Below are 24,727 nucleotides of genomic sequence, written 5' to 3'. Positions count from 1 at the left end.
GTCAATCAGCTAACCAGATCCTCATGTCCTCAGGCAAAGTGCTAAGGGCTTGTTCCCTTACCAAAAGGTCTGCCAGCCCTTCAAAAGTGGTGACCTGACATCCACTCACCCAGCTATGAAAATAAGTGCTCAGTTCAACAACATATTCACATACATTTTCATCTGCCTTGTGACTATGCTCACAAAACTACATTTCAGGCGTTAGCTTAAAACATTCTACCAAATGTCTTTTTACAGCAATATAAATCAAAAGTCAGTGTCATGCATTTTTGCTAAAGAAGTTACAGCTTTACCATGGAGTAAGGGGGTCAGGAACCGTACCCAGAGCCTTTGGTCAACTTCATCCTGTTTACATACCCACTCAAACATATGAATGAAGCTATCAAAGTTATCCCCCTCTTTAAACTGTGGAAGAAATGTACTCACCTTTTGTGCTTCTGGGGTCCGGTTACTCCCTTCTCCATTACCTCCATGACTCTGGCGAAGAGTCAGCATTGCCCTCTCATGCTTTCTCTGCCGTTGCTGTTCTTCAGCTTCTAGGCTCCTCATTCTCTCAGCTGCTTCCAGTTCCATACGCCTGGCCTCCAACTCAAGTCTCTTTAGCTCCAGATGGATTTTAATTCCACTGCAAAAAGGTTGAGCTGTCCATTCTCCGAGAATATGGCATCTCCACTGTCAGTCTGATTATCCTCCAGGCTGCTGTTTTCTGTTGCAGCTGTAACCAAGGCTGCAATCAGGTCTGCCTTAGTCAGGCACATCTCGGCCAGCTGACTCCTTGTCAGCTTTCCACACTCTTCTGCTGACATGCTGACTGCTCACCCTAACACTATGCTGCCTGCTCACCCTGACTAACACTAAACTAACAAAAGAAATAAACAATTGTGATCTGAACTCTTGGTATACACTGCGTGGCTGTTTTTAGAGTACAAAACATTTTTAGAGATCGCTGTACAGAAGCTACAGGAATTCGCTCTACCCACACCACTACAAGCCAATTAATATGCGAAGTAGATCCCACCACTGCCAAGCACTTGTGACAACCGTGCCCTGGCCCAGCAATCAAGGAGCCTCAATCCTCACCACTAACACCAGGGAGGTTGTCTCCTAGAGGAGGAAAGGATAACTAATACACACAGTAAAGTACAATTACTTGCAAATTACAAATCCCTTGCTCATCAGGTCCCCAATAAGACTCCCCACTGGCACAGCTGTAGGGTCCAGGTCTCAGCCTAACTGGGCAAGCTAGAACCTCCAGTACCCTCTCTGTCCAACCAGCGCTTCGTGCCCCTGCCCAAGTAGCTGACACAACACACACACATACTTTGATAAGTATTTATACAACTTCACAGACACTCCTGGGAAAGGCTGACACATTCTCCAGCTGTGCCCCTTTACCCAGACTATACGGTAGTAATTACTGCCACCACCCAGTTAATAATATCAGCTACTAAAAGGCCCTTAAAAAGGGTGTCCAATTATTACTGTGCAATATTAATATCCAATGGCAATGTGACTATACAGTCTAAGGCTTATTGGAAGGGCTTAGACAGTAAACTCTAAGTATATAATGTACTCTAAAGCATACTTCATCTCTACAAAAAGCAGCCACAGGTAGAAGGTTTTAAAAATATTTAATAATAAATAATTAAAACACAAGACAAAACTACTACACCACAGATATATCTAAGAGTTCACAGATCACACAGAAACTTAAAATAATACAGTAGGACAGGTCTGGTTTCAACGAAAAATATCCAATTAAACTTTACTAGCTTTAACTATTCCTACAAGATATCACAGTGCTAAAAATTTACATGCGAGCATAAGCAGAGTGCTGATAAGTTAGATGTCCAGATCAAAATGTTTCAGATCTCGTGAGAAATAGTATTTAAACATTACTAACAAACGTGCCTAAGGCCCTCTCAAAATGACATCATTTTGGACACACAGATTTTCCCAGTATTCATATTACATCATCTTAAATACCTGGTCTGAGTTCTTAGGCCACAAACTGCATTATTTAGCAATCTAACACCTGCACAGAAACTTACGATAGCATATACATGTGAAATGTCTTGTAACAGAAACTAAAGCAATAAAAACACCTTCCACATCTAAATTCTAGTCAAACTTTGACCTTAAAGCAATGGGCATGAAATATTCATCCAGCTGCCCTCGGGCCAAATTCTAACATGAAAGGATACAACATGCTTCACTGGGCCAGTAGAGTGCAATGTTGTCACATACTTTGCAGTTCCACATTTCACAGTGTTTTCTTATATTTAAAAACACAAGCCTGTAGTTTACATTTATTTATACAGTTGATAGCATTAGATATCAAATTTTATTTGACTAGGCTGGCAGCCTTCACTCATCTCTCCCCAGTCGTCACAACGGTCACAATTGTTTTAATGTAAAATTAAAGTAAGTTTTTTTTTATTCTCATTACTAAGCATCCTATCAAAGTTACTACTGTACTGTGTTTCATGAAATCTAGACAAAATGTACTTTAACTCAACAAAACTGTCAGCACATATTCAGAGTGCATTACCTGATTAGCACACTATCACTGCACCACAACAAGTCATGCAAATGGTTTATTCTAGCTTTAGCTTGGGTTTTACCCATTACAAAGTTAATATTTTTATCTCTATATTACTCTCTGATCTACTGGACACAATGCTATTTTCCTGCTACCACAAACACCCTGCAATCTAGCAGTATACAAGTATACATGCTGTCAGTGTGTGCTTTTGCAGTTAATAGGACTGACATTGCACTACTCATCTAAAGACCCTGCAAGTTAGTAACAATGCAAGATAAGCAAAAGGGATAAAGGACTCACCTCTGTAGGAGTTCAGCACCATTTGGGTTTGGAGATCCCAAACTTTTACACTAAAAACGACAAAAAAAAAAAAAAGCCGTATGAAACCAAAAGGAAACTGAACCAAATAGCTTGTTACACTTGGAGCAATAAGTTGTTAAAATACACAGCCACAAACACAACGTAACAGAATATGCTGATGCTGAAGAACAGAGTTTAACGCTCTCACTGTATAAATCGCATTTTCGTTACACCTTCATCATGATGAAGGTGTAACGAAAACACGATTTATACAGTGAGAGCGTTAAACTCTGTTCTTCAGCATATTCTGTTACGTTGCGTTTGTGGCTGAGCTTCATTAAACATCCTACTCGTTCCTCTTATTGGTGAGCTCCCAGTGACTTTTTTTCGTTTTTGGTTTTGGTTCACTGGTTTCTACTTGTATTTTGGTTCTTGTTAAAATACAACAGACTCAAAAATAAAAACAGAGATAAGATTATTCATTCATTGACAGAGAAAAAATAAGTCATTATACTGTTGTAGTAATGTACAAACTTACCAAACACTTGTACCAGACACCTTCAAAATATCTGTTGGAATTCAAAGTTTTCAAACACTAACCTCATTTACTGCAATAGTTTTGGAATTCACTCACAGCAACAAACATTCTATACCAATTTTATATAAATATACGAGTTTGCAGTCCCAACCAGAGCAAAATATAATGGGAAATTCATATACAAGACACCTTGGTGGTCCTACAACATGAATACTTAACAGGCAAAAAAAAAAAAAAAAAAAAAATGTACAGTAGATTCAAAAACCCACATAGTAGGACAGCATGTATTTGTGTGGTAAACAATTAAGTTTACTAAAACCACAACTGAACTTAGCTTAAAATTTGAAGCCAAGGAGAACTACCGAACACCACTCAACATTGCTCTAACATTATTCAAATTAGCACCCTCCATTCAAACCCAAATATATACTGCAAACATACTCGCAAACAAATTAAGTTCTAACTTTACTCTAAAGACCGCTAGCAAAAGTCCACAATCCCAAAATTCCTTAAATCCCCTACTATACAGAGGGATGCATACAGAGGACGCTTTCCACAACCAAAAACACTCACTGGGGTCTGACGATGTATTTGGCCATTTAAAAAAAAAAAAAAAAAAAAAAAAAAAGTGTGAAGCATGCCCCAACAGAACTATTCCACAAGCTTGTTAACCCAAGTTTAGCTACAGATTTTTCCCCTGAAGTTTATGACACCGCAGGGGGGTAATGTCCCACATTAGGGATTCCAAACCCATCAGCCACATGATCTTCATCTGTAAAACTGTGGAAAGTACTAGAACTGACCTCAAACTAGGATTTCAAATCTCATTGGGCTTCATCAGTTTGGCTTTGGCAATGGAAGATCTTGCCTAATGAATCTGGTTAACTTCCTTGAGAGAGTTACACAGGTTGTCGACATCACAAGCCAGTGCTTGACCTGATTGAGGCACAAGATACCATACCCCATACTGGCATTGTAAGTAAGCTTAACACTTTAAGATTAAATCTGTATGAGGTACAAAGGACAGCAAACTGACTAGAAGACAGAACTTACACAAGGGGAGTGTCAGGTGCCTTATTAGCAAGTAAGAAGACAACCAGTGGTATCCCCCCAGGGAGCAGCGTCAGGCAGCCTCCTTTTTGGCAATCACTCTTCTCATCCCTAGGACAGGAAAAATCAGGACCTCTAGCTAACTACATTTTTCAGTTGACTAAACTGGGAGTTTTTGTCATGTCCCCCTCGGATACCAAAACTCTTCAGCATATTGCACAGGCAATACCAAACTTCAAAATGACAACGTTATGTTGTTAGGAACCATGGAACATGGTTTACAATTCCCTCACATGATAATCATGTGCAGTCAAAAAAATCCTTCCAATCACTACAGCTACTTGATGAGGTTATATAATCTAAATCAAAAGAGGTCAATTTCCTTTATATATACTCAATAATTAGCTTCGTCTAAACGTCCTGTTTGGGACATAACTCAATAAAATAGTAGGCTGTCAAATGCAGGAGTGGAGAGGCATGTGTAGGTCATAATATCTCAGCAGCAGAAGCAATTGTCAACAAATGGCCCCCTTAAGGACAAAGTGTGTTACGTGGCTTCAGAATGCCCGCAACTTTTTATTCGTGTCCTTAATGGTGCATTCAAGCCAAAAACACCAAACCCCACCAGCTGTAAACACGCCATGTTTTGTCCTTTTTCTAAGCTTGCCAATACAGCATACGTAGATTATTAGGCTACATCTTGAAAATACAGAGATTTTTTAATAAGTCTACAAGAGTGACTGGAGAACATCACAGGGATTCTGGTGTAATTGATAACAGTCCATCATGCAAGTTGAATTTTTAATGCAGCTAGAAGTGCTTTTGCATAATAAAAATTCAATCTCAATCTCAAATCACAGCATTTATGAATCCAAAAGTTTTATTATTGTAGCAGAAAGTATAGTCCATGTTGGAGTGAATGACCAAAGTTATACCTCAGTGCACTATATGGAGAGAGACATGACCGAGCTGATATTTTAAGCTCAGTACTCACCTTTAAACTGATATTTCCAGGTCTTTTCCCTGTGGGGGAGGGACCTGGCTAATCCTGTTCTAGCTGCTCTACTCCATTCCCTGTCTGTTATTCCCAGCCCCACCCCTGGATTATCTTCATTAGTCATTCCCCTTCTTTGGGCCCATCTTTAAACCACCTCTCAACTACCCAAATCACATTTATTTTCCATCCTGTAACTGCTTTTGGTTTTCTACCCCTCTGTTTGTTGTGCATACATAGCTAGAAAGTAGAGCAGCGCTACATTTCTATTAGAGTTGATATACATTATTGTCCTATTACTGTGTAACTTCTGATTTACTTGGTTATTTCTGTTAACTGCCAAGTCATTTGATGGTACTGAGTTGCAACTGAGGTTCAGAACTCCATTATGCTTTGCAATCTAGCTATTGTATTAACTGACTGACTGCTTGCATGTCTATTTCATGATAGTAGAGCTTAATTATACATCTGCCAGGCATCATTTTTACTGCTTGCAAATCTTATTTGTGTTCTGACTGCATCTGTAAGCATTCCTGTTGTATGCTACTGCTCTTAGAAGGCTCAGAGGCTGTACTTTTCAATTGCTTTTATAGAAGACTGAGTGTAGTTCATGTTACTGTTCATATTATATAACTTAGCTGTAAAATTATTGCCTTAGAACAGCCATACCTGCTTTGTGCAATATATCCTGTCTGTATTCACTGCTGATGTTATCATATTATCAGTCAGTGTTATCTGCATGTAACAAATATAATATGCAATAATTAATTTTTTTTTTTTATATATGTTGCACCCAACATTCTCTGTAGCCTTTGCACTAATTCTGCCTTATTTTTTTTTTTTTTTTTCAGCATGGTGTCTTTCCTCCATAACCCCCATCCCCCCACTTGGGATTAACTACAATACACATTTTCCACTTCATCCACTGAAGCCTAAAACTCCAGGAAGCAAGAACCTGATACCCCACAGCTTTTCTGTTGCAATATGTGAATTACAACTTAGTTTTTGTTCGGTTTAAGGCTTAAAAAGGTGTATGCACAGCATCAGTGAAGGGTTCCAGCCAACTGACACTAGATTGGGCCAATACCTTGAATCTGCCTCACACACACAGTCACACAGACAAGCCTTTACTGTTTACATTAGTAAATTTTACTTTTACTTTAAGCATAGTCTCTAGACTAATTACAACTCTCTCTAAAACTGCCAAACGGCCTTACTTTAATTTTCACTGCAGGCACATAAGCATTTCAGAGCTACTTCAATTAAGCTTTTGTTAGATACTGATATTTAAAAAGCTCAGTACTCACCTTTAAACCGATACTTCCAGGTCTTCTCCCTGTGGGTCTGAACCCGTTCCGTTTGCTACGCTCACTCCACTCCCCTCCCTGCCCTCATAGGTAGGTACTAGGCTATTGGCCTTAGGGCCTATATAAGCCTAGCCAAAAAAATGTACCCTGGCTTTTGCCACCCAAGAAAATTATTTTCCTGTGCCCCTGTCGAGCAGAACCACAGAAGTGATCCCTGGGGTGAATTTCCCATTTCCCATCCAATCATCAAGATTTTTCTTGAAAAGTGCTAATGAGGAGCTCTGTTTGACATAGATAGGTAGTCTGTTCCAGAGTATGGGAAGTCTCTGGGACAGGAATCTATCCCTCCAGCATGTTCTGTTTATTGTGGTGACAAGGTTTAGGTCCCTAGAGCGTACAGCTCAGATTGGGATTTCTTTGAGTGGAGCATGTCCAACAGCTCTGGGTTTGACATAGCTTTGTATGTTAGGCAGAGATCGCCCCTTAGTAGGCGATATGCGATGGAGTAAAGCTGTAGTTTTTTTTTTAGACTGTCTGCGTAGGGCATCTGTTTGAGGCCAGTAATCCTCTTTGTGAGGTATTTCTGTGGTCTTTCCAGTTGTTGTAGATGTCTTGTGAGGTACATACCAAAAGGGGCGTTGTACTCTATAATGGGTACTAATGAGTGACGAGGGGAACAATGACCTTTTTTTTTCTGGATGAGAATCCTTTTGTGATGAGACCCCACCCTCCCCACATAACATCAACCTTATATCTAGCCTAACCCCTCCCATACTTCTCTTCCACCTATCCCATAACCCCCCCTAATTATTCCCCTATCATACCATACCTCCTCATTGTACTCTACCTACCCCCATTTCTAAATAAGCCCATATAGTACGCCATCCTCTAAACTACTTCTATCCTGCTCATCTTCTTTATCACGCTGCACTCAACCACCATGTCCATCACAACTATTACTTTGACCTTCCATCTCTCATTTACACTAACAATAATCGCAACTTTCCAGACACCCAGCATAACTCCTGCACCTACCCGTACAACCAGCACACATAACCCACATTTATCAAGTTACTCAGACATCCACCCTAGCTTATTCACAGCTGATACCTCTGTACTATGCAAAGTGAAAATTCTACCTCTCTGAAGACATTCCCTTTATCATACTCCCAGCAGCAACACCATTTTTAGGAAAAAACAGAGAAGTATAACCTACACAATTTGCCAAAGCACTATTTCCCAGTGTGGTGATGTACAACCCAACCCAGGCACAGCCCCCCTCAGCTCCAGCAAACCTCTTATGCTCTCAACCATAAATCTCCAAAGCCTTAGAAACAAGATACCTGAACTCCATGCGTGGATTTCTAAGTACAACCCAGACATTATAGCAGCTACCGAAACCTGGTTGAAATCATATATATAAAAGACACTGAATTTCTTCCCCCAAGCTACTCATGCCAGAGTCGATAGACACAACAAGAGAGAGGAGGAGTAGCAATACTCTTCCCTAGCAATTACACATTAATTCCCTACTCAAAACCAACACCCAACTTCTCCCCAGCCTAAGTACTAATCTCTATATTAAAACTTAACCACAAAAACATTTGCTTAATTGTTCTTTATATTCCTCCAGGAAACATACCAATATTAGAAAACATACTTGCCTGCACTTCCCAAAATATAGATAATGAAACCATCATTTTAGGTGATGTAAATATCAATTGGCTAGATATAGGCCACAACAACCCCTCAAAAAACATAAATCTTTATAACTTCTCCCAACTAATTGAAGACATCACCAGACCTCACAAAAATTACAACTGGGGCTCCACAACAGACTGGATATTAGTGTCCCACCCGTTCAATGTCATCAGTGCAGGCATACTACCCAATAACATTAGTGACCACCACCCAGCATATATCATATACAAAACTACTCCAACCACAGGCCAACAGCAATACAAATCAACCAGAAATTTGACTAAGTTCCAACCATCTATATTTAATGAAACCTTAGCTAAAGTAAACTTGAAACCCCTCAAATCCCTACCACTTAATGAGGCTGTTGAATTCTTTAAACTCAACATTTCTAGGCATCCTAAATAGACAAGCACCCACCTGGCAAAAACGAATAAAGCATAACCATGTGGCTCTCAAAATCCACCTGGAAATTATGGCAGAAATACAAATACCCCTTCAACTCTACTACATTACAAGCAACTCCGTAACCAGGCAAAACGTCTAATAACCACTGATGAAAAAGACCATTACTTCCACCTACAAAGCCAACATAAAAATAACCCCCAAAGATTCTGGTCCTCCAGCCAATTATTACACCCAGGCTCTCAAAGCAATCCATCCCCCGACCCACAAAAAAAACATTGAACTTGCTACCTTCTACAATTCCTACCTCACTGACACCATAGCGAACTTAACTGCCACCTTTTCTACAGTTAAAAGCACCACCAAGACAGCTGATGACCAAATCATCTCAGAAAACAAGTCTACCCTTAACTAAAATTCCCCCATAACCACCGGCACAATAAAAAAAACTTTTACTTAAGCTAAAACCCTGTACTCTGGCCCCTGACAATCTAGCCACCACACTTCCGGCAGCTAGCACCAAACTCTATAGCTTATCCCATCAGCATACGCATTAACAGATCAATTAAAGAATCCCCTGTCCCAGACATCTGGAAAAAAGCATTAATTCTCCCCTTACACAAAGGTGGCACCAACACAGACACGACCCATAGCAATTCTCTCACCCCTCTCAAATACTGGAAAAATGCATCCATGCCCAACTGCTCAACCACCTGCATGAAAATATCACCCACTCAGCATGGTTTCAGACCAGGACACAGCACCACTACCGCCCTCCTATCCTTCCTTGATAACAGTTAACCAGGCACAGGATTCTGGTAAAATAATTGCTTCACCTTTCCTTGACCTCTCCAAAGCTTTTGATACCATTAACCACACACTATCCTCCTCTCTAAAAACTATCCACCCTCCACATTTCTCCCCCTACCCTACAACGGTTCAACAGCTCTCTCTCAAATAGGAAGCAATCCACCAAATGGCAACAATCTTACTCTCCCTTCCTCAATACTTCCACAGGGGTACCCCCCAAGGCTCCATACTTGGTCTTCTCTTATTTAGCATCTTTATTAACAACTTCCACACCACTCTCCCACAATGCTCAGTAATCCAGTATGCTGATGACTCTACAATAATACGCACCGCAAATTCCAGTTCTGAACTCCAGCAAATTACTCAGAATGCCCTCACATCTACTGATGGATGCTTAACAATCATCTTGCCCCAAATCCAAAAAAAAAAAAAAAAAAACTAGTAATTTTTACTCCCAGGAAAGCCACTCTATTTGATAAACTCTTCACTACACAATCCCAAGACAATACCACTACAGAAGTTGTCCCACACACTAAACTAATAGGCATCATTATAGATGAAAACCTTAACTTTGACCTACACAAAAACAATATCAACAAAACACACCAAAAGCTTGGTATGCTCTACAGGCACCAACACTTTCTTAGCCTCTCTACTAGACAAACCCTTGCAACTACCTTTTTATTATCCTCTCTCCTCACTAATATCCAAAATTCTACAAAATCCAAACTTGCTATGTGTTATAATAGAATAGCAAAATTTGCTACCAAGGCCAAATTCTCATCCCACCACTGTAAGTCACTCAAACAATTAGGGTGGCTGGAACTCCCCCACCATCTCTCATTCACCCAACTAACTACTGTGCACAAAATAATCTACAGACCCACAGACTGTCCTGCCCTCTCAACTCTACTTGCCAAATACCATTCCAGCAGGCATCCAAGATCTGAAAATCATCTACATAAGCCCACCTTACCTGCTGGTCAACTCCTCTATTCCTTCACCATCGCCAAACTATGGAACGCACTTCCACCTTCTATAACAGGCAGCACCACCACCTTCAAACAAATACTGAAAAATAATCTCAACTCTTCCTGGCTATGTTCCTGCTCTATAACCTAACCTCTTCACTCTCCTTATACGATTACTAAACTCCTATGTCTTTTGCTACTAGTGACTGATGATACTTTCTCCATATTTATTTTTATCTTCACTTGTTGATACTGGTACAATAATACCGATTAATACAGCTCTGTTTATACCACTCTGAATTCTGCTTTAATGTATATTTTCTGTATATATTACTGTAATAAAACTAGATTTCTGCTTTTATATATATATATATATATATATATATATATATATATATATATATATATATATATATATATATATATTCTACCTATGTTCCTAAATTTACTATCTATAACACTGTTTCTACTTCTGTAGTAATTAAGGTTTATATTTTTTTCTGTATCTCGTTGGAGCTTTTCTCCCCGGGCTCTTTTAGGTCCAGTGGACTTTCCTGGTAAACAAATGCAATAAATAAATTAATGAATAAATATGCCCCAGGCAGGTATGTCCCTAGCCCTATGCAGCATTCTACCTTCACCCAGGATGATGCCTCAAAATAAACAAAAAATGATTGACTTCAACAATTGAAGTAGCTGCCGTTGTTAATTTAGGGGATCCAGCACCTGTTAGCCTGGGAAGATATGGTCGACAGAATAAGCCGCTTTGCCAGAGATGGCCTTCACCTGTCACCTCTTGGCCATCAGTTACTAGCAAAGGTACTTACCTCCCCCATAGTGTCTTTAGGCAATGTCCTATCAAAATTCCCAAAATTAAAAAAATCCACTAGAGAAACACAAGGTTATGCTGCTTAATGCTAGGAGCCTAAAATCAGAAACTGCAATCACTGGAAGCACTCCTTACACCTTGGAAGATGCCAATGTCTGTGTAGTGACAAACGTGGTTCAAGGCCAAAGACAGCACCCCAGTCATACATGGCTACAATGCCTTCCACACGTTCTGACCTCAAAATGAGCAAGAAAGAGCCAAAGGCAGAGGTGTAGCGATCTTTGTTAAAGACAAACACACCTCAAGACTGGTCAAAACAGTAAGACTCCCTAGAGTTACTCTAAGTTCAACTAACTGTAGGTAACCCCCCTTTCACAATGTTATCTATAGGTCCCCCACCATGAGCCACGAGAACCACTCTGCCCACCTGGACCTACTGGAGTCACTCGCTATACAGCCAAACACCTTGGTCATGGGAGATTGCAACCATCCTTTCATCGACTGGGAGTAATACAAGAGCACAAACACACCCCCCCCAAGATTCCTGGACTTTAATACAAATGCTCTGGAACAGGTAGTATCCACCCCCAAAAGGGGCTCAAATGTCCTAGACACAGTACTCACCAGCATAGGGGGGGTGTCTGCACTAAACCCAGTATGTTGTCCTCCCTTGTTTGAAGTAAGGATCATATCTGACCCCCCCCCCCCCAGAGGAGCAAAAAGGATGAAAAATTTCAAGGGATGGCATAAATAGTTTCAACCCCCATGCTACCACTGTCAACAATGACTCCTATACAGAGGTGTACACAAATGCCCACACCTATATAAATGTATAGACTCTGCTGTATCTGAATGGATCAAAACAAAATCCTCACAAAAAGCAAACCACCCTGGTGGACATCAAGAATAAATAGGTTATACAACAAGAGGAAGAAACTAATGTTCAAGAACAAGAGGGAACTGACTCAGCAGAGGAAGGACACGATCCACAGCTTGAACGAGCAAATTAGATCTTGTAGAAAGTCCTCTAAAGCCAATTACGAAGTTAAACTAGCATCCCTAACCAAGGATCATCACAAGGCATTCTTTAGTTACACCAGAAAACACCAGGGATTGGGAGGGTGGCCTAATGGTTAAGATGTTTACCTTATAAACACAAGGTGCAGGGTTCGAGTCTCACAAGAGATAATTGGCTAGGCTTAAAATGGCTTGCAAGGGCAGTTAGCCTAGTACTAATCTATGAACTAAAAGGGAAGGCCCAGCTTTGTGCTGAACTACTAGTGGACGGTACCACTTATACTGACCTTGAGGACATCAATTTGCTAGCAGACAGATTTGGAGCAAACTTCATCCCCCTGTCCCCACCAGACACACCCCAAAGCATACATGTCACCAATTGACTACCTACCATCTCTAAAGAACCGGTCATAACCACACTCTTCATGGTCAAAAACACAGCCTGTATGGACCGGATACCATCTCAGGCTGCCTACTAAATGGCCTAAAAAACAGTATCTAGTGTAACCACTTGCCACTTTCTTCAACCACAATCTAAGTATTGGCTTTGTCCCAAAAGAGTGGAAAACAATAACAGTAATTTCCTTGTGTGACGCCCGTTCACTGACCCAGTAATCAAGGAGCCTCAATCCTTACGACTACCACCAATGACGGAGGTGCACATTGGCAGGATAACAGTACACAATTTCCCTTAAGAGCACAGTCAATCTGGGGCTGGTTTCTAAAAGTCTCTCCAGATCCCCAATAAGACTCCGCACTGTCACAGCTATAAGGTTCAGATCTCAGCCAAGTAGTCAAGCCAAAACCTCCAGTACCCTCTCTGTCCAACCAGAGCTTCGTGTCCCTGCCCAAGTAGCTCACACACACACACACACACACACACACACACACACACACACACACACACACACACACACACACTTATGAAATCTCAAACACAGACACTCCTGGGGAAGGATGGCACAGGTTCACTAGTTATGCCCCCTTCTGTCCAGGCTATAAAAGGTAGTAATCACTGCCACCAACTACTCATCAACTACTCTAAAGGCCCTTAACAAAGGGTGTCCAATTCTACTGTGCAATGTTATTATCCAATTGGTGAAGTGGGACTGAGACTTGAAGGCTATTTGGGAGTGGCTTGTACAGTATCACCAAATACATGCAAGTCTTCTAAGAACTTAAATATCTTTACACAAAACAGCCACAGTTAAAAGGTTTAAAAATATTTAATAATAAAAGCATAAGGCAATACTTATTAATTTAACACAGTGACAACAGAGGTCAGAAATCACATGAAATTAAAACATTGTAGGACAGTCTCACATAAATAGAGAAAACATCTACACTAATCTGGGTATACTCCTATCAGATCTTAGTATTTTTCTTAGAGATAAAAAGTCATACTTACAGAGCAAAGTGCTGGTGAGATGATGTGTTCAGGTTCAGAAACAAAATACACTCTCTCTGAGAGATTGTTCTTAAATAATTGATAATGCATATTACTGCAGACTCATTTCAAATTGCATCATTCTTGTCACCTCTATTTACGTTCCCAGGCTCACAGAAAATTTTACACTTCTTTGTGATCTGCAGCTGCCAGGAAATCACAGAGCAATAAAAGACACTTTACATGTGAAGTAATTATCTGTCTTAAGACCATAGAAAGAAACTCCTAGCCCAGACATCCTGTCTTCTTAGCTTGCGATCACACACAGTCATAAAATTCTTTACTTATTTTCTCAGAGTTTGCAAGTTAACTCTGTATGTCCCAGTTTCTACCATAAAACATACATTACATAGACACAGTTTTTACACATTTCTGCTTTCTTTCCAGCAGGGTGCACTGTGGTTACATTTTTGAAGCTCAGCACATAACAGTTTTCTTACATTTGTAACACAAGCCTGTGGATCACATTGTAACACAAGCCTGTGGATCATAATAATTACAAATGACAGAATTATCTAGCTGGTCTGGCAGCCTCTCAGTTTATCGCACCTTGCACAAAGGGGGTTCATAAACAGACCCTGGGAGCTATAGACCCATAAGCCTAACCATAGGTGACCTTCAAATTCTTGATTTGACCCAATTTGGCTTCGTTAAGGGTAGATCATGCTTATTAAACCTGGTGGACTTTGAGAATGTTACCAAAGCCCCCCGGATGAAGGCAAAACAGTAGGTACATCCTATCTTGACTTTGCCAAGGCTTTTGACACAATCCCCCACTCAGGCATCATTGACAAATTCACCCAATGATACTAGATGGGTAGCCAACTGGCTCACCAACAGAACGCATACAGTCAAAGTTGAGGATTCCACCTCTACCAGCAGATCAGTTACCAGTGATGTACCATAAGGATCTGTGCTGGGCTCTCCTACTGTTTGGGATCTATTTTTCAGAAGTCCAAGCAAAAATTGACGACCTGTGGCTTACCAGGTTCACAGATGACTGCAAACTGGGTGCCATCACGTCTCCCCAAACGATGCTGACATACTACAAAAAGGGCTTACACAGACAAATGATTGGTGCCAAAGCCACGGACTTGAAACTAAATGCAAAATGCAATACCATCCCTTTCGGCAAAGGGGAAGTCCCTGCAAATTACAATACTAACAGTACCCCCCCCCTAGCTCAAACCCTATGGTGAGATTTGGGAACACAGGTTGATAACAACCTTACCACTATGGACACATTGTGATCAAAGTTAAATAAAGCCTTTTGTGTTGCACATCTCATAAGTAAGGGTATCGCATCCAGAGCTAAGGATGTTAAAACCCCCCTGTACTCACTCCTCAGACAACTAGTACCTCAGACACCTGCAGCAGCTGGAAGAGGAGATTTCTCACCAAGAAAATTCAGGGCCGTCAATACATGACCTACATGGACAGAATGAAGGCCCTGTCACTGTACTCTGTACCCTATAGCCTGCTGAGGGGGGACTTGTGCCTTGCTTAAAGAGCAGTCACAGACACTGCCCTAATTGAAATGCTGCACATCCACATGTCAAATGGGACAAGATTCACAAAATCTAGGGATCTTAACTTGAACTGCAACATTAACAGAACATGCTAAAGAGACAGACAAGTCTCCTAGAGATTGCCACTCCCCTGGAACAAACTCCCAACTCATGTAAAAAAAAAAAAAAAAGGTTCCTAAATGCGTCACCTATATATCCCACTTGGATAACGGCAGTTGGTGCTGATCACTGACTCTCACTGCAAATATACATAATACAACCTTGTCAATAAGGGAACAAGATTATAACATGGCTAGGCTTATAAAGGCTCTAGGGCCAACAGCCTAGTACACTAATGCGGAGAATTCGGCCTCTAGATCTTTTTCTGTTGCCGACTGTCAAAACTTGGAAAGAGTACAATGATTTTTATTAGACAAGCCCCCCCCACCCCCAAACATATATAGCAACTCAAAGATAGACATAGCATGGAGAAAAGGGAACATTTTGAGAAATGGCATCTTAGAATTGCAAGTTCGATCTTCCAGCCTTTCAGTCTCTGTATTTCAGGACTCGTTTTAGCAGGTCCCAACATTTCAAACATTTACCAATAAATTCCAATCTAATTTCAGCTCCCGTCTCCCCTGCCTGCATTTCCAGATCACATACCCATACCTACACTTCCCCAAATCTCACAAAACAAGTCCTCAGTTTCCATGACTAAGAGCACTACTTTTATGGAGCCAGGCTAAATAAAGAAAAATGTTATTTACACATTGTTGTTTAGGTCAGTCCCACTAGGCCAATTGCCTCTTTTCGTGGGAGTCCCATATCAGGTTGTCTACTGGTCAGTCTGAAACAGGATCTGTCAACCCCCCCAGTGGCTATTCAATACATCCTCCAACAAAGCTTTGTGGCAGGGAATTAAGAACAGTTAACAGTCATCCCCTGCACAAAGGTGCGGTGTCAACAATCCTGGGGAATTATAGACTCGTGTCTGACCAGCTTCATCTGTAAAGCTAGGGAGATGATCTTTATGGAATTAGGACATAGGTAGCCTACAAACTCTTGACCAAAGCCTGTTCACTTTTTGATTCTGCCAACTCAACCTGGTCGACTTATTCCAAAAACGTTACTGAAGCAATGGATGAGGGCAAAAATCAGTACACACATCTCATATATGTTTGATCCCCCTTTTTAGGCATAGTTTTAGCAAAATGTTGTATAATCATGTCTTCATTTAACACTGCCAAATAAAGTAACAATGTTTGCAAAGTAATCAACAGGAAAGCACTCAGGTATCAAGTAATATGATCCCAAAAAACACAGACTACAGTTTCCTGCAAAAACGCAGACTACAGTTCCCTGCAAGCCTGCACCTTACACAGAAGGCATACAAAAAGATCATACCAGGCCTATGTACATTAATAGAATGAAATACATACTCTGGAAGATGTCAAACATTTCACTGGGAGGTTTGAAAACGGTCAGCCATTTCAAGCTACCCCATTTCCCTGTTTTTAATCCATTAATGCTCATGTCTAACACTTTTGTGCAACGTTTTATTATATGGCAGTCTGCATGAAATCACGACCACAAAAGGTCATTAGTGTGTTCTAGAATTACATTACCTGCAATTCCTTTCAGAAAAAGAAAATTCCAACTTTCTCAAACTAACAGCAAAAATGTATGTTATGTATACATGTGAAATTAACATTTCTATATTAGTTGAAGACATGCATGTAGGTACTTACTGCAGGCAGATGCACATTTCCAGATGAAAAACTTTTTATAAGTAGTAATAACACATTTTAATGTACAAGCCAAGTAGGAGAAGCAGTTTTATATAATGGTTCAACAACACACTATTCAAACCAAAAATGGTGCACAGTTCTGTCATTCAGCATAGTTCTGGATTTGCAAGGCATACATTACCCTACTGACTTTTAGTAAACAAAGCAAGTAATACATCCCTGTCCTTAGTATATGGGGTATCTTTCCCACACTTACGGCTAACCCTGTAAAAGCCAACCATGCAGTCATCTTCTGGCAGTAACTGATCAGTACAAATTGTAGAAGTACAACTGACCTGCAGTCCATACTGCCGCTAACTACCTGGAGCCCTCCGGCAAGCACACACACTTTGGAGACAATATCCTCATGCTCATATCTGCAGAATTTGTTTACGATCAGCGTCTCATTTTCAGACAGTTCCCAAAACTCAACAGCTCCTACAGAATTCAGGAAATCATCATATTAAACAATGCTTTGTATGGTACACATCGTAAAGAGCTACATATGGTACACATCGTAAAGAGCTACACCCTCTTAGTAAAGGCAAATCACTTCATGCAAACCAAATGATTAAACATTTTCACTAATAAAAAGGACAAAGTGCTGTACAACAGTGCCAAATATCAGTACAGGAAACCAGTACTAACAGCTAGGATTTTAAACCTAGATATTTTACATTCCCTTCAAAGGCAATTGCAATCAATGCATTATGTAGGATAAGGCATTTCTCAGGTCACTGGTTACTGCTCAACAATTAAATAATTAATTAATTAGAACTTTCAAGGGGAAGCCTTTAATCATTATGAACAAACACACAGATAATATACACATAACACAGATCGAAAGATTATGAGATGAGGCAGTGACCATTCTCATGCTATACCAATTGCACATCTGCACACTTAGGACAGCAATACTACACAGGATAACTTATCCTCTCCCATCTCAAAGACCCATATGCAGATTTCCTTGCTCCTCCAAATATGGAGGAGGGGGTATCTGGTCTCCCAGTAGTGCAAATAGTAAAACCAGATATCACATGATGCACATGCCTGGTAATAAGGAGATGGCAGACAGTGGCATACTGTAGCAGAATGAAAATTAAGGTTATCCCGCTACAGAAAACAAAAGGGGGAGAGGAAAAAATATAAAACAAAAGGAAATGGTGGCTGCGGGTGAATATTATGTGAACTTGCATTTTAACATCACAAAAATCCATTCATACATGCTAAAAAGCTACAAAGCCAAGATGATCAAAGTAAAGGTTATGCCACTAATTAAGCAGGATAGCCTACTCTTGAAACATCACACAAGCGTATGGGTATGTTAATATACGTCCACATACAAATACACATACTAGCTATGAGTGTGGGCATAAATTTACTTTTGTATTACACACAGGAAGTTTAAATTTATTGTGTGCATAACATTACAAACACTATACATGCTACATACAATAATATAATTTTGATTAATTAATTTAATTTTAATAATATAATTTTGCATAGCAAAATTCATTGCATAGCAAAATTCATTTAAAATGGGTGGTGAAAGCCAAACACACTCTGGCTAGGCTTATAAATGCCCTAGGGCAGATAGCCTAGTATGAACCTATACTACCTATATTTGTGTCTGTTATATACAGACATATGCATGTGTGCATTTATAAATGTGTAAATGCAGGCACAGTGCCAGGTAGCCAATGAGAACACTGAGCCACTTTCACAGCTGCCTGAACAATGTCCCCCAAAACTCTCACTGCAGCTCTGTGTGAAATATGTCTGAAGTGGAGGAACAAACTACCATTGAATGACTGAGGAAGGTTTGACCACCATACAGGGGTAACAATATCCTTGGGGGTGCTGATTTATTTTACGTACAGATGTTTGTCTGTATGCATGCATGCACTTATACCAGCACTGGACACAAGATTAAGGATGTATAAGAATGTTCATCTGATATACACAAAAAAGAAAAAGTTAATTGGAAATATAGTCAACTGCAAAGTTTAAGTACAAATAATTAAAATCTGCCTCAGACAGTACAAAATGGCCACCACACATGAACTCAAAAAAAAAAAAAATCTGCACAAAGAATCCAAAACCTTATTCATTATATATTTACATCAAGTTAAATGGGAAACACCAACATCAAAAACAGATCAAATAAAATAAGATTATTCCCAAAAATGTTTCATACTGCAAATTAGGAAACTTGGTTAAACTCATTCCCTAAACAAACTACTACCTGCACATACATACATAATACATGGATGTATACAAACAGCCAGTGAATGAAAGTAACAGTTTATTTGCACACCCTACGTAAGTGTGTGTACACATGCACACACTTTACAGTAGCCCAAAGCTCGTTAAGCAGACTCTAGAATTTTCTGCAAAGTTTGAATCAAACACAGCAGCTTCCCACCTGAAATTATAGTTAAAACAATTAATAAAAGATTCTATGCTGCATTATCATTCAAAAATAAGCAAAATACTCATACATACAAACCTGAATAATGACTGAAAAGCAATTTTTACTTTCATTTTAAATGATTATTATAACTAGTAATGTAAGTGGAATTTCTCTCCAACTTTCAGCAAAGGGACAGAAACCTTGAGGACTCACCTGAGTCAGATGCTACCAGGATTCCTGTATCAGTTACCCACTTGGCATCAACCACACCAGCTTCAGTCTGGACACCAGCAGTGCAGAAGCCCTCATTTGGGGCACTAGATGGGTTCTTGTATACCCAAAGAGAGCCCATCCACAAACGGCCAGTCAAGCTTGATGCAGCCAACAACATTGCCCCATCTAAAACATAAAAACATGAACCAGGAGTAATAAAAAAAACAGTGGTATTATGTTGCATCATACATGGAAAGTAAAACATTAAAAGCCCCTCCCCCCATATATGTTATAAGTTTACCTCTCCACAAAATATTCTGTAATCATAGCACAGTGCTCAATTTCCAAACCCATGTGCTATCACATGAGGAAGGCTTGAGACAAATTATCCATATATTCTATCTGGAAAGGTCATCCTCACCACCTCATATATACATCAGAAACCAGAATCAACCAGCATTAAGAGCAAAGCTAGGAGACTCACTCGGATGTTCTCCCCTGTGGGAGGAATAAAAGACACCTTATGTAGTGTCAAGAAGTTTATTCAGTTAAGCAGGTAGATGGAAGAGTGTTCTTGTTCTAATACATTGCATTCAATAAGACAGTTATTTAACTGGTAAGAGGATCCAGGGAGCTGACTGAAGGAAAATCTAGGAGATGGAAAAACAAGAAACCAATCCAAAAGTTTAGAGGTTAGTCCCTTATATGAATATTCCCGAAAGGCCCATGAGGGTTTACAAACTCAGCAGCCTGTGAACCACAATTTTTTTTTTTTTTTAACTTTTTAACACCACCACCATGAGCTACCACTGTAGAATTACATCAGCATTAGATGGACCTTATAAAGTTCAGGCCAATAAGAGTGGTTTGTAGTGTGGTTTACAATTAAAAATGCCTGCTTTTATGAGGCTATCACCAGACTTTAAAGGAGTACCGCACCCACAGACTCAACAAAACATGTTTAAAACATCATGGCATGATGTTTCCTACACTTAACAGCACTCTGGGATTATTTACAGGATTTTAAATATTTTTATATGTAATTCCAGACTGACCACCTGGAGGCTGGCATATTGAGGTGGTTTGGATAAATCAGGTTGCCATCCAGTATCCCAGAAATCATTGTTTGGCTCAAAAATGTTACATCATGCAGGCCTCCGTTTGCCTAAAGTTCCTGTCATTTCATAGATGTTGCATGCGTACAAAGTACTGAGTAAAATAGAACAGTGTAAGTAACATTCCCTGCTGCTGGATGACTACTTAAAAACAAACAGTGCAAATGCCACAGAACACAAAGTGCTGTTTACTGCTGCCTTTTTTTCTAATTTAGTTTAAATGGCACTAATTTGTGAGACAATGAATTCCAGTCCATTTACTTCTCCCCTCTCCCATAACACTTAGCGTCCCTAGCTGTCAAAGTCCTGAGGGTAATTTGACCTGGTAATTCCATTGATTGGCAGATCTCAGCAGGGTGCTTGACTCATGTAATTTAATCTTTGCTCTAGCATTTCCTTTGTTAGTGCACTATAGCCATGGCCTTACTTGACTGTCTTGCACCAAGGAGCTAAAGAATAAAACATTTATACCATTAACCAGTTTAGATCTTTAAGTGTTAAAGGTATCACTTCATGCTTCCACCTTGTTAAAAATTGAGATTTACATGTGCAAAGTGTGTTGGTATGCAGCGTTTGCCTTCATATGTTTTTACTCCACTGGTTGGTTTGCAAAAAAAAAAAAAAAAAACCTTTTGCAGTGTCCCCGGATTTGTCTTTGTACATACAAACCACATTGCTATATTTTCCCCTTCCTTTTTCTTGTATCCAGAAGTCACTTGTAACAAAAGTAAATTTTTTATTGATTTTTTTTTTTTTAAATAAAGGACATCAAGGTTAACTTACCTTGAATCAGATAATGGATGCCACTGCAAAGAATCACTGTTGAAATATTTGTGCATGGACAAAATCCCTTACTAAATCTATGCCAGCCTCCAGTTCAATTGGTGCTATGGCTTTAATATACTGGTGCGTTTACTCATGCCGTCCAAATATCTCCACCATTACATACCAGTTTTGCAGTGTAGTAACCACCCGACATGCCCATACACCTTTAGCCATCAATATGCAGCTACTCCTGTTCATGTGAGTATGTGAATTCATTTTCAGACTTAAGGTGTGGAAGCTGCACTTAGGGTTGCCAGCTGAAAAACTGGACTGTCCGGTTTTAAAACTGACATGTGAAGTCCGGGTTTTGTGCCACTGTTACATAGGCGCTGAAACCATAGAGCGAGGGGGAGGAGCGCCCCCCACTTTTACAGCTGCAAAACGATGGTATGGTCCAGTACGTCTATGTGTGAGTGTGTTCCTGCCGCCAGGGCAATTTTAAAATAAAGGACAGTACAGCTTTCATCATGGAGAGTTTACATATGCTGTCTGAACTGCCCAAGTGTTTTTGTTGCTTCCAGGTAAGAGTTGCTGGGGGGGGGGGGTATGCTGATGTTTTGTGCTGACATACGCTGCTCCGTGTTCACAAGCAGGGTTTTATTCAATCTGTGGTAAACGCTTTCATTTCTAATAGCTAGCGCTTACGGGATTGAATAAAACACTGTTTGTCGACTTGGAGCAGCGTTCGATTTATTATTTTACATTAAATTAATTAGTACGTGGTGCCAACTGTTTCGAGTCCAGTCACTCTCAGTGCTCAATTGGTAGCACATTTGATTTGTAGGTAGAAAAAAATAGGGCCAGTTACCTTACTCCTTGTAATCAGAGAGATGCCACAAGTTTCAGCTGTGCTTAGCCCATATAGGAAACATCTGAGAAGACTACTTGAAATCGTCAAAGAAATTTTTGAAGAGGAAAATAAAATCATTTAAAAATGTTTTTGAGCAATGTGTTAGTTTGCAGGACAGACTAATGCTGGTAATGCCAATAGCATGTGTAGACAAGCCAGGACATGAAATAAATTTGTGGCAAGAGAAGCTCACTAGAGAGTCTCTCAAGTACAGTTTATTTAATGCAGAAATGAAAACAAGCACATTTTTGCTAACATTCAATTTCCGAGTTTGTCAGTCTAATTCTAAAGTCTCTTAACGTTACAATATCTACAATTTTAAGTTTACTTTTGCTGTTTACTTGCAATCAGATTCATTTGGTCTTTTTAACAAGGCTATTAGTATGTCATATTTTTGTATATATTCAATAATCTGCTTAAAAAATATGTAAGTTAGGGCAGATCGGCAAACACTAGCCACTGCTCTGAAATCTGTTGCATTTGAGGATGTTAAGAAACTTAGTAAGAGGAATGACTGTGGCAAGTCTGAAGCTTGCACAGATTATTTTAGTTATAAGGATTACATTAAAAATATTTATTAGTGGCTTGTTGAGTACAGAGCTTTCTGCATGCAACAACGTTGCAAATGTACAACAGCGATGAAGCCCATTTTACCTTGCAGTGCCACTGCTAGCTTACTGATGACAGCTATGAAATGGAAAGGATTTTCCAAACTGCTGCTGTTGCTGTTAAAAAAATGCTGTTTTGCTTCAACTGCACCTTTATCTAGGATAACAAGCCTTCTGAAATCAGCTAAAACCAGCACTGAAAACAAAATATTCTTTTTTCAGTTGTATGAAAGCCTTGCAGTGCTCAAACTGGGAGTTGGCCACACTTGTGTCATCAGAAAAACTGAGTTCAAAAGGTTTCACCTGGTTAAAAAAATGTGACACAGAAGTATATACATTTTCTCTAACCATTGAACAAACCGTACACTGTAACACCTATCATCAGTGCCTTAAGACACTTTGATTTGCTAGACCTAGACCTATCGCACTCTCACACAACTACTAGTTGCACAGCACTAGTCCACTATTCTGAAAGACCTATCGCACTCTCTCACACAACTACTAGTTGCACAGCACTAGTCCACTATTCTGAAAAATAATGTACACTAAATTCTGTCATACAGTTTTACTTTCAGTTCTGCTGATAAACATCTTCTTTTGATAGTTAACAAAATCATAAAACACTAGGATTTGGAACTCCATTCTCCTAATCAGAATCGTGGATAACTAAGGGGGTTGGGAGGGTGGCCTAATGGTCAAGGTGTTTGTCTTACAAGCACAAGGTGCAGGGTTTTAAGTCTCACAAGGAATAATTGGCTAAACTATAAACCTATCAAAATTCAAAGTGGAAATGAAGCAATTATTTCTAGTCATTATTAGGTCCCCGACACTCCTAGATAAAATTACATTCTTGAGTATCCACTCTCCTTCGCCCTTTTGGTGTCCTTTTGTACTACTTTCTGCTGTTGATGATATTGTATACAATGCATATATAGTGATAATTTCTGTTAAACATAAATCACAAAATGGAAAAAAAGTGTAACAAACTAAACATTAGACAAAATCATCTTGATCATAATGTGCATTATATCCACTAGCACTTTTCAGTATTATTACCATGCCATGCATGTAAATTACATAAGACTAACTTTCTTACATTGTTTCTGCATTGCTGGCATGCTTTTGCCTTCACTTTGTTTAAATGCACCTAATATCTTTGTTCTACCCATGTATTTTTTTCTTTTTCTATATTAAATTCAAACAATTATATAAAATGATGCAGCATACGATTCCGCAGCAGCAACAGTTACATTTAATGTACTCAAGAGTCTTACTTATAAATGACAAATTTCATAACTTCATTCAGAAAATATCTAATTCCGGTGTGTGTGTGTGTGTGTGTGTGTGTGTGTGGGAAAAATTGTCCCATCTGGTACGGAGTGTTAATGATGAAGTAAGGATAACATTGCTTACTGTGCCCCTATTCTCAATACATCAATAGGAGTAGATTATTCACCATACGGCTCTGCAGGCATCTGGAACAGAAAGAGA

The 24,727-nt window shown here is 39.6% G+C and overlaps 1 protein-coding gene across 1 annotated transcript in view; it reads right to left on the bottom strand.

Annotated features, from left to right (window-relative positions):
• WDR77 (WD repeat domain 77) overlaps nucleotides 1–24,727 on the bottom strand; it is a 71,645-nt gene that overhangs the window by 41,365 nt on the left and 5,553 nt on the right. Inside the window, exons 2-4 of the mRNA XM_044077111.1 lie at nucleotides 19,839–20,024; nucleotides 17,506–17,647; nucleotides 2,846–2,895 (exon numbers count right to left, since the gene is read on the bottom strand). Of these exons, the coding sequence (XP_043933046.1) occupies nucleotides 2,846–2,895; nucleotides 17,506–17,647; nucleotides 19,839–20,024 (378 nt within the window). The remainder of the gene's footprint in view (nucleotides 1–2,845; nucleotides 2,896–17,505; nucleotides 17,648–19,838; nucleotides 20,025–24,727) is intronic.

Source organism: Protopterus annectens, chromosome 7.part0 (genome assembly GCF_019279795.1).
Source record: "Protopterus annectens isolate FY-2018-M chromosome 7.part0, PAN1.0, whole genome shotgun sequence".
Classification (NCBI taxonomy): Eukaryota; Metazoa; Chordata; order Ceratodontiformes; family Protopteridae; genus Protopterus; species Protopterus annectens.
The sequence above is the reverse complement of the archived record's forward strand: the minus strand, read 5'-3'. Positions and strand labels throughout refer to the sequence as shown.